This window comes from Anser brachyrhynchus (assembly GCF_964034855.1).
Source record: "Anser brachyrhynchus genome assembly, chromosome: 14".
Classification (NCBI taxonomy): Eukaryota; Metazoa; Chordata; class Aves; order Anseriformes; family Anatidae; genus Anser; species Anser brachyrhynchus.
In genome coordinates, this window is record NC_137709.1 from 14889683 (window position 1) to 14903276 (window position 13594).

The 13594-nt window shown below is 35.9% G+C and overlaps 1 protein-coding gene across 1 annotated transcript in view; it reads left to right on the forward strand.

Annotated features, from left to right (window-relative positions):
- Positions 1 to 3934: 3934 nt before the first annotated feature.
- The window catches only part of LCP2 (lymphocyte cytosolic protein 2), a 33528-nt gene continuing 23868 nt past the window's right edge, over positions 3935 to 13594 (forward strand). Inside the window, exons 1-3 of the mRNA XM_080554770.1 lie at positions 3935 to 4687; positions 7676 to 7738; positions 10666 to 10712. Coding sequence (XP_080410896.1) covers positions 4610 to 4687; positions 7676 to 7738; positions 10666 to 10712 — 188 coding nt within the window. The 5' untranslated portion in view covers positions 3935 to 4609. The remainder of the gene's footprint in view (positions 4688 to 7675; positions 7739 to 10665; positions 10713 to 13594) is intronic.

The following is a 13594-nucleotide window of genomic DNA, read 5'->3' on the forward strand; positions in this document are numbered from 1 at the left end:
TTTCCTAAGGTCTGTTAGTTGTTCTCCTCTGCATTTGTTTCCTTTTTTTTTTTTTTTTTTGAAAAATTAGATACATTATGCCACTTATGACCCTAACATAGTGGAACACAATATTTACCTGGCAAAACAAAACAAAATGAAACAAAACACAGTATTGCTGCAATATCTCAAATTACTTTTCTTTTTTTTTCTTCCACCACCTTAGTATGCATTTGTGTGTATCTTCTGTCTTCCGAATAGAGTTTAGCTGCACTCTAGTGGTTGTATTTTAGGATTTCAGGCATTTCTGAATTGCCTGAATGCAAATTTCCACCTACTCAAATTAACACAATTCACTGGCAATCTCAGACATAGTTTTATTCAAACCTTACACTTTCGATGCAAGCAGGTGGGTTAGTATCCCCCTCGACTGCCATCCCCACTGAGGTGTCATATTTATAACCCAAACATCACATTTTACAGTGTCAGCAGTTCACTGTGCCATTCGTTCCTGTGCTCGAGAACTGCAGTCACTACTTACTCGTGTTTTGTGTTGGTCTCAGATTTAACCACTAGGTGGGGAGGAAGGCTCATCGTTCCATTCTTACAAAAGAGCTGGGTTTTGTTAATTTGGAAAGACTCGGGTTGGGTCTCCTATGAATGCAGGGATATAGGGAACTCAGGGTTAAAACTTGACTCTAAGATTTAAGGAAATAATGGATGAGGAGATTTGAGGAGTAAAAAGTGCAACTCGGTGATCATTAAAGACAGCAGGGAATATATAACAATACAGCGGTGATTTTTAAAGGGTATAAAACCGAAAGCATTTTTCCGTGTTAGACAGGTATACAGCTTGGGAGTATGATTTTGCAATGTTAAAGAGGAAATTTAGGCTGGCAATGGTAAATATTCTTAGGATAAAAGAATGTAGCTTACAGAAAAGCTTTTATTTATTTATTTATTTTAGAAAGTATACTTTTAAAAGTAAAATTGGGCAGGACAAAAGAAAAACATTATAAAGATCCACTTTGCTTTGGGAACATGAGGACCAAATCCATATGAAATTTGAACTTTATTTTGCTTGGTGGTAGGAAGATTGACAAGTAAACTGAGTTTTTCTAGAAAAACAAACCATTCTGAAAACTGTTCAAAGTAAGTCCTTGATTCCACTTAAAGCAAGCTGCTGTGGGACAGAACACCACCAGAGATGAGAGAAATGGAAAATATTTAAGCTCTTTGAAGGCAGCAGAATGTGGGCAGTGTGAATTTCCCTCCTGCGCTGCTTGCAATGGTTAGATTCTCACATTTTCAAATGTAAGTTACCAGACTATCGCTACATCTGAAAGAAGTGTTCCATTGACAGCTCTTATTTGAAGAGGCACATTTTTTTTGTGTGAAGGTTGTGTCACCGCAGGCGTTAACTATAAAAGACCTTAGTCTTTAAAAAGAGTGAAAAAAGGTCAAAATGGAATAGGTATGCACCTGATAACAGCTGTAACAACAGTATTTCTCAGCATTTGAAAATCTAAGAGCTTAAAATCCATTTCATGTAAGATTGCCATCTGAAACATACAACAAAGTATACAAATTATGGAACAGATGTATCTTTTACTACCACTTAATTGTGTCTTCATTTCTCTCTTCTCTTGCAATATAAGATTTAACGACTAAGATTCAAATGTGATCATTTCCAGCAGACAGTGAAGATTGTCACCTCTGAAATGTAGTTATCAATCAAAATTTCTGCATGTAGCCTGCAAAGCATGGGATACTTTCCTAGGAGCTCTCTATGGCCTTGCCAGTTGGTTATATACTCAACAACCCTTATGCTATCCCTGCAGACATTCTGTCTTCCTCCATAAAAATCAGATGTGGTTGCTTCCCTGACATCCTTCCTTGCGCTCCTACCCAGATCTGACTACAGATTCTAGCACGTACACTTCCACAAATGTGGACATTCAATGTTTTATTTCAGTTTCCTCTCTCAGTGGTCACCAGTTTTGGAATTGCCTCTCTCTGTGCAGAGGACAATGGAGGCAACAGGGGCACTCCTAGGAAGTCCCAATTCTAGAGGTAACAGCTGTGACTCTGAAGAGAGAAAGAGAAATAATAAACAAGTGGAGAAATACTAGAAAAGTAAATACAGGAAGAATTGAAAGAGTGAGGAAATGAAGTATTTTTTTTCCAGGATCAAGATTTCACTTTGTGAAAAGTGGGATTTGCCATGTTGCATTTCTGGGCCAAAGAGAAAGGCATTTAAAAGCATCCCTTAAAACAACAACTCGCAGGCACTTGGTTGGGATAGGGGGCCATGACTTACCCATGCTTATTTGGGAGCTGGGCAACATTTTCCATCAAAATGTTCAAATACATACATAAGTTGGAAATACAATTTAAAATTGTTACATTAATCTAGCAATATATCTGAAAATTCAAATGCAGAAAATTCAAAGTTATGTTTCCTCAGCAAGCCTGACATGGCCACCACATCCTATGTTTTTATCACGTTACAAAAAAGAAGTTCTAGACAAAGAGAAAGGTCAGTTATATGTACAGTTGGGTTTTGCAAAATGCATGAAATATGCATGTATAATGTACTTACAGTGACATACAAGGGATCTGAGCAAATAACAATGATGAGATAAATGTGGCTCTCAAAGCCAGGAGTTTGACCTTAAAGACGACTGATTTTCTCTTCTCTCAGCATCGGAATAAATGATGCTGTGTTTCTTCAACAACATGAAATAATTTTTGACCGGGCTAATTAGTTTTATAATAGTACAAATAAGGAATAACATAATTGACATTAGCTATTATGCTGGATTTGGGATGGAAATTGGATTCCAGAACCACATGGAAGATAACAAAAAGCTGTAATAGAACAAATGCTTAGAAATTATAGCACCGTCTTCTTCCTGTCACTGCAGTAAAAGAAACTTGTTTCTCTGTTAAATGACATGGTGTGTGATACGGAGTCTGAGATGTACACTATTTAATCTTACCTTTACTACTGCTGAAGATACACCATCAAAACTACTTTTTGTTTGCAGATCTTTTGTCACATGTTAATTTAATCATATTTCTTCCCCAGATCTAGATTTAAAATGAAGCGATGACGTTATTTCTGTGATAATGTATGTATATGCCTCAGATGATTTATACAGGTCAGTTACTAAAGTAAGAATCAACAAAACACAGCTATATCATGTATTTGATAAATACTACACCATTTAGAACAGCTGTTGCAGTGGTTTACCTGTGGAGAGTTTTAAATAACTTGCTGCCATAATTTCCCAAAATAATTGTCCTGAAAAAAAGTAAGCTACTTTAAAGCAGACTATGAATTTCAAAAGAAAAAAACACTTAGTATAATACTATAGAGACTTGAAGCTGTATGTAATGAACTTGCAAATTTTATGCAATATTAGATGCAATATTAGAAGGACTAAAAATAGCAGGAGTAATAATTTCATTAGAAAGAGAGAAATTTCCTTTTCCGCTGCTTCTGAACTTCAGAACTATAAACATATTCTTTCCAATACAGAAAGTTCACTAAATACCATCTTTTGTCCAGTCTACTGGAGCAGCTGTGAATAGTGATCCCAAGTATTCACATCAGCACAACATTGGCAGGAAGCTCCACATCAAGAAAAGAGAGAATGGACAGGCTGCCTTTTTTCCTTTTTTTTTTTTTTAAAACAAACAAACAAACAAACAAAAAACTACCACCTCAAACAAACAGGTACATTGGGAATTGCTAAGTGAAGTCTCACCAACTTACTGAATAGATGATACATGAATTGGCTACACATGCGGTGTATATAATGTCCCTCTGGTGATATTACAGTTATATGGATTCTTTTTCAGACACAAAGTCCTCAGTAGAGGTAGCTGAAAAACAGAGCTGGAGGGAGAAATGACGACAATATAATAATTTTTCATCTAAGTTTGTCCAATCTTTACTTTCAATGAGAAATAATCATCCCAAACTTGAGGGACTGAAAAATGCTGACTTTAATTCCACTCCCAATTCATGGTCAACTCCAACAATAACCTTTTATGGTTGTACAAATCAGAGAAAGCCAACGCAACACTTCAGGTACTGAGATACACTGAAGAAGTGAACATTTCCTTGTTTTGGGGGTCTTGCCAGGGCTAGGCTTGCACAGAAGCCGTGACGATCTGTGCAGCTATTTTGCCAATATTTTTATACTGTATAGAGTGTGTAAATATGCAAATATTTATGTATGCAATTACAAGCAAATAGGGTCTGTAGGAGCTTACTTATATGTAGGAGGCAGAGCATTTTCAACGTGTTGCTGCGCTTCCTTATTTACTTATTTATATTCAGACAAAGGAAGTGGTAAGGCTGTCTAGCTGACAACTTTTCTGAGAAGAGACCATTTTGTACTAGAGGAAGCTGTATCTCTCTTGGATGTGCTAACAACGTTGTTCTGAAATAAAACAAATAAATAAATAAATTAATTAAAAACAGAACTTGGAAAGAGCTGGATATTAGGCAAGGACTTACTCGGCTTGCTGGAGGTGATCATACACACGGAATATATGGCTGCTTCATCGACAGCACTGGCATGAGCATTCTCTAACTGCCTGGAGGAGCAAACTTACCATGGATCCGCGAAGCATTCCCTACCGTTCAGAGGTGGCTACGTGGAACCCAGATGAATTAGCAGAATATTTTAAGACGGTAAGTTTAACTGTGCTTCATCTTTGTATAATGGGGGAACAAACTACTGTGACAATGTTTGTTCAAAATTGACATGGCTTATGTTGGGCAAAGCTTGATGCAAAAATAAAAGCAAAACCACTGACAGTTAAGAAGCTGGGTGGGTGAAACTTGCAGATGAATCTTGAAAGTATATTTTAAATTGGGTATAAGAGAAAATGGTGGCTTTTCAGTGATAATGTACACTTTACTACAACAATTCCTGATATAACATCTACTAAGAGCAGTGAAAAACATTATTGTGTAAAAACTACAAGCTTCCTGCATTGTCTTCACTGATTTTCAGAAATGAGATTTTTTTCAAATTGCTTGTTGTTTGCAAATGATCTTCTGAATGTCTTTGCATCCATGAGAACCCAGACAGGAATTTAACAGTAGTAGATAAATGTGCTCCTAATTTTTTTTAGGCTCAGTTGGAAAACCTTTTGCGTTCCCTGCTCTAAAACTTCCTGGATAAAGCTCATGGCTCAAGATTATTAGCCATCCCTTTTGTCCTGTTACTATTACTTTTTCCAAAGCTATTTTGTGTGACTAGCTAGGAACTGCTGTTTATTTTGACATCTCTTTCACTGGTGACCATCTATAAACTTCATTTTACAATGTGGAGAATTTTCCTCAGTGATGAAATAGCTTGCAAGGCGATACAGCAATTCCCTGATGATGTATAACCTCTGCACAGCAATGCTGACACATTTATAATTGCCCAAGAACGTGTAACAGTCATTTTTACTGAAATTTCATTTCTATGTGTTCTCTGAAAATGCCTCATTTTCCAGTTCACCTGAGATAATCTAACATTCAGATCAAGCAAAAGCAAAAATTTCAAGCAGTGGGAAACATTGCTTGAAAATGTTCAACACTGGGAACATTTGCAAGCCATACCAGCATATCTGGTTCATTTTCAAGTGTGCTGTCAGACCAGTCTTGTAAAAAGCTGGAGCAGTTTTGGGCTTGGTTTTGAAATCATGGAAAATTCTTTGTTTCAGAAGTTTTCATGGATTTTTTTTAAGGAGTTAAGGCAAGTTTGGAACTAGACTGAAAATCTAGCTAATAAAGACAAGCAGATCAAATGCAAAGTCCATGTGTACAAAATCTCCGGAGAAGTGAAACTGCCAACTACCTGCAAACCTCTACTGCTAGGGTGCAGGGCTTGGTGGCACAGTGAAATGAAACAGAATCGGAGATGAGCAGAGGCGATCATTATCAATAGTCAGCTTCAGACAAGTAAGAAAAAGATTATGACACTGGTGCATGGTGGTTTGCGACACCATTTCCAAGAGACTCACAAGGCTCACAAGGGAAATAGCTTCCTGAAAGAGCTGATAATTTCTGAGTACCTCCCCTCTACTGATTTGGTTGTGTGTAGTGCCCCTCCCCCCCCCCCCCCCCCCCCCCTCCCGGACAGATAAATGTTGGCATTCTGCTTTTGGAGAGGTGAGTCAGAGCAAAGAAAAGCTGCTTAAAATTGTCTAGCAAGTCTGTGTCAGACAGTGGTGTCAGCCAGCTCTGGGCTACTGCTATAAGTGACCAGATCCTTCTCCCGAAATTAACCCAAACAACTTCCCTCACACATATAATCGAAGGGTCTAATGTTCGGAATGCTTTATTTTCATCCAAATATATTTGGTTTGCAGCCTTGTGTTAAAGTCCAAGTTCAAGTCCAAGAGGAATGAGCAATTTTTTTCTAATTAATATGAGGTAATTGAGGGATGGTTTTCAAAGGTGACGATCACATTCAAATTTCTCTCACCTGAAGTGATTGGTTATGACACAGGGCAATAGTAAGATTTTAGTCAATTCATTGTCAGCTTACATGTTTGTATTAGCAAAAGCTAGCCAGCACAAGTCAGTGATTTATGTATCAATACTACAATGTATTCCTGGTATGAAGACCTCAGTTTCTGTCAAACAAGAATTTTTCATCCTTAATGGTAATAACATCTAATTTATGATTCTAGATGTGTTAACTTAGAGCTGATGTTAATGTAAATCATGCATTCAAATTAGGAAAGGAACAGTAAAGAAACAAAACTTCAAATAATTTCTAAAGACTTTTTTTTTTTTTGAGCAAAAGCAAAGATTTAAAATTTGTAATATCCTGGGGGTTATATATAACAGCTAAACAATGTTTTTCATCAGTTATTTTAAGAAAAAGAGATTAGGCTTCAAACACACTGAAGTGACTACCAAGTGTAGCAGTTGCTCACTACTGCATTCAGGCTTTTTGTTCAAATAAAACAAATAAATTAAGCTTCTGAAATGCATGTCCTTGCCCCAGCTGCTACTATAAAACATAATATTGTAGAAAAGCTTTCCAAATATTATGGGTAATTTGCAGGATTAACAAGCAATGTTTCAGTTCAGAAGAAGCAGCTTTTCAATAATGGGGACTGGGACTGGGATCAGAGCTTCATGATTCCAAGATACTAAGGCTTTGGTGTTTTTCACAACAGTTTTTCATTTCCTGTTTTTTTTTTCACAACTGTTCATCCTAGCCAGTACCACAGTTATCCATTTTCCAAATATTTATTTGGACCAGGAAATTGCAAGGTGGCTTTTCAATGTGAGGAACTGACTGTTCCTAAAGGGATGAAAATACTCAATTCCACTGAAGGATCTTTGTCAAAACAAAACAAAACAAAACAAAACAAAACACAACAAAAAAACAGTTACAGAAGAAAATGAGCCATTTATACAGTACAGTTTTGAAAAAAATTAATAAAATCTAAGCAGGATCGTGAGCTGCATATTTTTTTAATGGCTTTATACTGATAAAGAGTACAAAGCATATTGTTAGCTACTGAGATTCCTAGGGCAGACAAGACATAATAGGCTGTAGCATACAAAAGGGTAACTTGAAGCACCTATTCAAAGCTAGCTGTATGTCTAAATACCTTAATCCATTCTTATAATTAAGGGTGCAATAATCATCTTCTTTTTTATTGACAGTTAAAGTATAAGGACTGTGAGAAAGTTGTGAGAAAGCACAGCATAAGTGGACAAAGGTTTTTGGTAAGTAGAGTTGTAAAATTCCTTGATTAAAATGATTGTTTTGACTCCTCCTTACTTTGCACTGACAATTAGCTTGCAGATGGTTACTTAGGTATAAATATGAGAAGTAGACACCTTTGGTAAAATCAGCCAGACATTTTGCTTTAAATATGGAATGCTGGGAACCCAAACATGTTGTTTAATATGCAAGTATTTAAGCATATTTTAAACAGACAAGAAAGTTATAAAGCCACAGTCTTGTCTTGAATTCATCTCTTCCTTTATAGGAAATGCTTGTTTTCAAATACTAACTACAGAAAACTCACATTTATTAACTGTCCTTTCCTACTAAAGAAGATGCAGACTCTATAATTATTTTTTTTCTTTTTCTTCTTTTTTTCCTGCAGCAATATGCATGATCAATGAACTATAAGAGCATCAAAACTAATAAGCAAAGTCCCATTGGGTCTATATCAGCATTGGTCCAGGCCGTACCAATGACTTGGCCTAACTTTAGAAAAGCTGACAACTCCCATTTACATAGCTGTTGTTTTTCAGGTCTTAAATACATATCCATGAAGATATGTAACAGCTTTTTATCATTCCTTCATTTCTATTTTATTTCCAAATATTGCTTATTCTATTTTTCCCAAAGGTAGGCATTTTGATCACCTGTATTATTAGTCATAGTGAAGAAATCAATGCAGATTTCTTTTAAAACCTTCTTATTTTTTATTTTCTTGTACTAATGTACCAACCTTTCTGACACTGCATTGAACTACGACATAAAAATGTTAAACACCTCTTTTAGGAACAGGATATTACACCTCCCTCCTACTGGGTGGAGTCACAATTATTCAGATGTATGGCAAAGGATTTATTCTACCAACCCCTAAGAGATTCTCCTTAGCTCAAGCACTGGAGAGGGAGTTCTTGCTCCAGAAACATTCTGAAATACTGGAAGTTTGAGTTGAAAATAACAAGAACAATAATTGTGCAGTTCCTAAAGTACTTTTTGTAATTATGTATTATTTCCAAGGTGCTATTTACTTACGTAAATAGCTCAGAGTGCAGCATTTCTTCAGAAACTCCTTGTAGATTCAAGGGGTGCTTTTCTATTAAGTATCTACTGGTTACCACAAGAAAATTCCAGTTGAGATGTAGTAGGAATAAAACCACAGGGATTCCACATAACTCACTTTAATAAAATTCTCTAAGATTTAGAAGGGCAACATGGCCCTTTATGAGATTTTTACCCCACAACATTTGTCAGGTTTATTGCCAAAATAGAGTTCCAGAGAGAAACTTAAAAAGTCTTTAGAAAAATGAAGATGCTTTAGTAAATCCTGCAGGACATTTCCATAAAGGGAGTACATTTTTGCTGTGTTTCACTCCTGTGAATACACCCAGATGCAAAATAGTTCTGGAAAGCACAGCTAGGATTTGTTGTGTCCTGTAAAGTGCAGATAGCATTGTAAACCAATGTGTAATTAGAAACTACTTATTGCCGGCAGTAAGACAGACAGAAAGAAGCAGTCTATCATCCATGTTCCAAAGAGGGTTTGCAAAGCTTTTCATTAATTAAGCAAAACACTTCCTCAAAAATTTTCATAGCGCACTCATCTGTCCTACACTTGGAGTGGCAAAACATGATGAACGAAGATAGGGGCCAAATCTCTCTGCAGGAGCATCGGTAAAGCTGTCAGCACTTGGCACATCTCAGTTCAGGTCAGGAGTAACCTGCAATCTAATTGCTTCATTATGGCAGAAGGGTGAATGCCCTCTGCCACCCCACAGTTTTTAGAAAGACTTGTTAAAAAGTAAAAAGTACGTGAGCTTTGTTAGGCTGTTAAGGCTGCTCTTAAGTCCAAGCAGTCCTCCAGCTACATCTCCACTATGATGTGATTTTATCTCCATTATAGCATGTGACTATACATACACTGTGATGTTACAGATAGGTTCATAGCTCAAAGTTCTCATCTACTCTAGCAAATCATGCTCATTTTTAAGATGTAGAGTTTTACCCTCAAATTTTGCAATCATGCACAATTTTGTCTGATTTTACCATGCAGACATGAAGAAATTCAATGTCTAGCTTATGAAGTCACTTAAATTTTTCTGTATTATTTTGACATATTTTAGCTATACTAAAAAGATGTGAAGCAAAAGAGCCTAAAATCAGGATCTATGTTAGGCGTCTGCCTTCCCTACCAGGAACTGTTCTTTCCAAAGGACAGTTTACTTGCATGTTGCTTTCAAACTACAGGTGTTTTAATAAGCCTTTGAAATGTGCTATGCCGAGGAATGTTTTAGTTCCAGTTCTTTTGAGAAGCAAAGCAAGGATGGATTTTTACCTGGCCTGTGAGTCAGTGTTACCATTGAACACCCATAAAGGACTGGATCAGAACCCAAATCAGAAAAGCAAATTACTTGATTTTTAACTTTGCACAGTCCCATTAATTTGAGATTGATCCCTAAAAGAATAGCTCATCTGGTAAGCCCTGTTTTAAGATATTACTTCTCATTAGGAATCTCTTTTTTTCCAGCTATCTTTAAAACATTCTAGATACAGAAACACTTCTTACTAGACATGTGATGAATTAGTTTGTTGAAGTCATTTGTGTGCAAACAAATACATGTGGTGTTTATTAAACTCCTATCTAGTTCGATACAACTGATGGCAACATAAAATAAAAACCAACATCCAGAAAAACTAAGAAAAAATATAGAGGGGATTTTTGATTAAAATGAATTCACTTCTCTTATTTACACTTTACTTAATAGTGAGCTGTTGGGTTGGCAGACTGTTATCTTGCATTACTTTTCTATGTACTTTATTTATATATCAGTTGAAAATTCATGCCACATTTTTGAATATGCTAGCTTCTCTAAGTCACAGGGTGTTCTGTGGACAAGTCTGTGATATATACCATATGTTTCCTTTGCAGAACATGTCTGAAAATGATATTCAGAAATTTCCCAAACTCAGAGTGCCGTAAGTAAAACTATACCATTTAACATAAAAAACATCTTAACTGATGTGCAGTGAAAACTCATAGCAAACATCAGGAAAATGATCTGAAGTGATTAGTTAGAGCCTTGTAAATATACTGTACTAGGAGAAAAAGAAGAATGTTCCAACATAAAAATAAAGGAGTGTTGTCGTGATAGCTCAAGCACAATGAAACAATATAAAAAGATTGTCTGTGGGATGTTCAAAAGAACTCATCCATGATTTTTTTCATAGCAGTTACACAGAAGCTTTTTTTTTTTTTTGAGTATTACCTTGAAAGTATGATTTAACTGTTCACTGCTTAACTGTTGACTCTTAATCAAAGAAAAATAAAAAATTCAGATATGTACACAAGATCTGAGAAGTTAAAGTATTTTTCATCATGTGCTTTTCCCTTTCGGTAGACATTAAAAATAAATCAGACTGGAACATTTAATTTAGTGTTATATAGTTTTCCTTTGCTCCTGTGAGTTAGGCCTTCAAAAAGTTTTGAACTCATCTCAATAGCTTTCATAATTTCATAGAAGTTACTAAAGAACAATATTCCCGTTAAGTCAATACCAAGTAACAGAGGTACTAACTTTTAGTATTTCATGATGGATGAAGGACATTATTTTGCTGTGAGTTCTCAAGCACATATTTAATCTGGAAGTTAGAAGGTTCCTAACAATGAGCTCTTCCTAACATGGAGCTCTTCATGGTCTTCTAAACAAAGTAAGAGAGAAGAAACTGAAGTTGTTCCAAAATGGCTACTTGTGCTTTGCTCATTTCCCAGACTCCTTCCCCTCTCTGCATATTTTAATCTTGCTAGGGGAGACACAGTCTACTTCACTTTTTTTCTGAAGCATCACAGCTAGTGTAAAATGTTTTGGTGAAGCTAAAAATACTGAAAAAATTTGAAAACCAATGTGGTCTGTCACATTCATGTGCTCACAGTTAAGCTGGTTGCCAGATCTGACAGCAAAAAGTTACCTCTGTTCAGATCAGATATGCAAGGACTTGAACTTGAAAGCCTCCAACATGATGTGTTTCTTAAGATCGTATCTATGTTTTCACAGAATAAATTTCCTGATAATAGGGACTGGTTGGCTATGATGTGCTAGTAAGTGAGCCCTGATGTTATAAAAAAGATGCCCAGATGTTTTGGCATTTCTGAACTGCCAACTAATAGCAATATTTAACTATGGCTGGTGAGACTGAGGGAACAGAGTTAAACCAGATTGTCGGTGGGAAAACTCCTATCACTATACTGTAAAATGCATTGCTTGTAATTCCCTGATAATTTTTCCCTCTTTTACAGTCCTTTGGCAAAATTTCCTTGTGTTCTCCTTGTTCTAACTTCTAATTACACAACTTTTGATGATTTCCTTTCAAATTCATAAGTCTAAAGTGGTCAATGTAATGTCTCACAAAGACATGAGATATTTTAATGTCATGGGCGAATAGTTAAATTTTAATAATATGGAGTTGCTCATAGCTCCTCTTCTAATTACTGATATATCAAAAGTACTCTGCAAATTCTATTTCCACAGTCCTCATACTATGTAACACTCTAGCAGAAAGCCAACAGCCCTTCCAGTCAGATCTCTTGGGTTTCTCAACAAGAAGAGAACCTGAAATCAAGAGCTTTAGAAGGGCAGTGAAGCTCAGTTCACAACCTGAAAAACTGAATGAATAAGTAGATTAATAAATCTGAATACACTTGTTATCAGCTTTTTCCACACTTACCAACACGGAAAAAATTCACTAGAATATTGTGAATATACAAGGAGAAAGGATACTTTGATATGCAATCCTTCACGTATGCCACTGTTTAAAACAAGAATTTAGAGCTTCAACAGGGAAAAGAAATGGTTGCCATTTGAAAGAAAGAAACAAACAAATCAGAATAAAATTGATGGGTAGAGGATCTGGTTAATTCTTTTAATTCATTTCAGTTCTTCAGTACCTCCTTATTCTCACCAAAATGGAATGTGCTTCCTATTGACTTGTAGAAAACATTCACTCCTTATTTTTATACCATAATGGAAAAATCATCTAGTAGGAAAAGTTTTTATACAACCTGAAATGCACATGAGCATATTTTAATTCCAGAACTTGATCTACTTAATGGCAGTGCTGAAATCCGAGCATATTCTGCAAAAATGTCTCAATATAAATAGCAAGTGTTGCACTTACAGCATGGGCCTGTGGAATAAATAAACATCATGTATAAAAGAGAGATCGATCTCCGGTAACTTTACCAGTGTTATGCTGACCTACATGTACTGAGAATACAACCCAGCACTTGCAACTGTACAAGGTTTGCAAACCACAGCATACATCGATGCAGACCTCCTGAGCTGAGTATGTGGTTTTACGAAATAGATACATGTGAACAAATCTACTGATCAAGTTTTGAATGTAACTGTGCCATTACTTGGAGATGATTCTGTGACTTTTAAAGGAATCTTTCAGTGTCTAGGTAGATAACAATTGCCATTACAAAGTATGATGGGCCACTTTCAGAAACTAATAAACTCCTCCACTATTTTCTCTTATTATTTAAAGAATTGTTATTTAAAAGGTTAATCTTCAGCAGTCATGTTACGGGCTGGTGTCTTATTCTTAAATACCAAAAAGAATGTAAATATTATTTTGAAAATTAAAATACTTCATAAAATCTTTAGAACTCTCCATTAAAAGGCCTGAACTCTTTATTGAAAACTCTGCTAAATATATATATGCATGTATATATACATGTACAGGCCACATACATGTGTATGTGATACATCCAGACAATTATGGTGGTTTAGCCAGATTTTATTCTGGCTATTGTTTTGCAGGGAGAAGATTTTAGTGGACATTAAGTCTGCACGGGATTC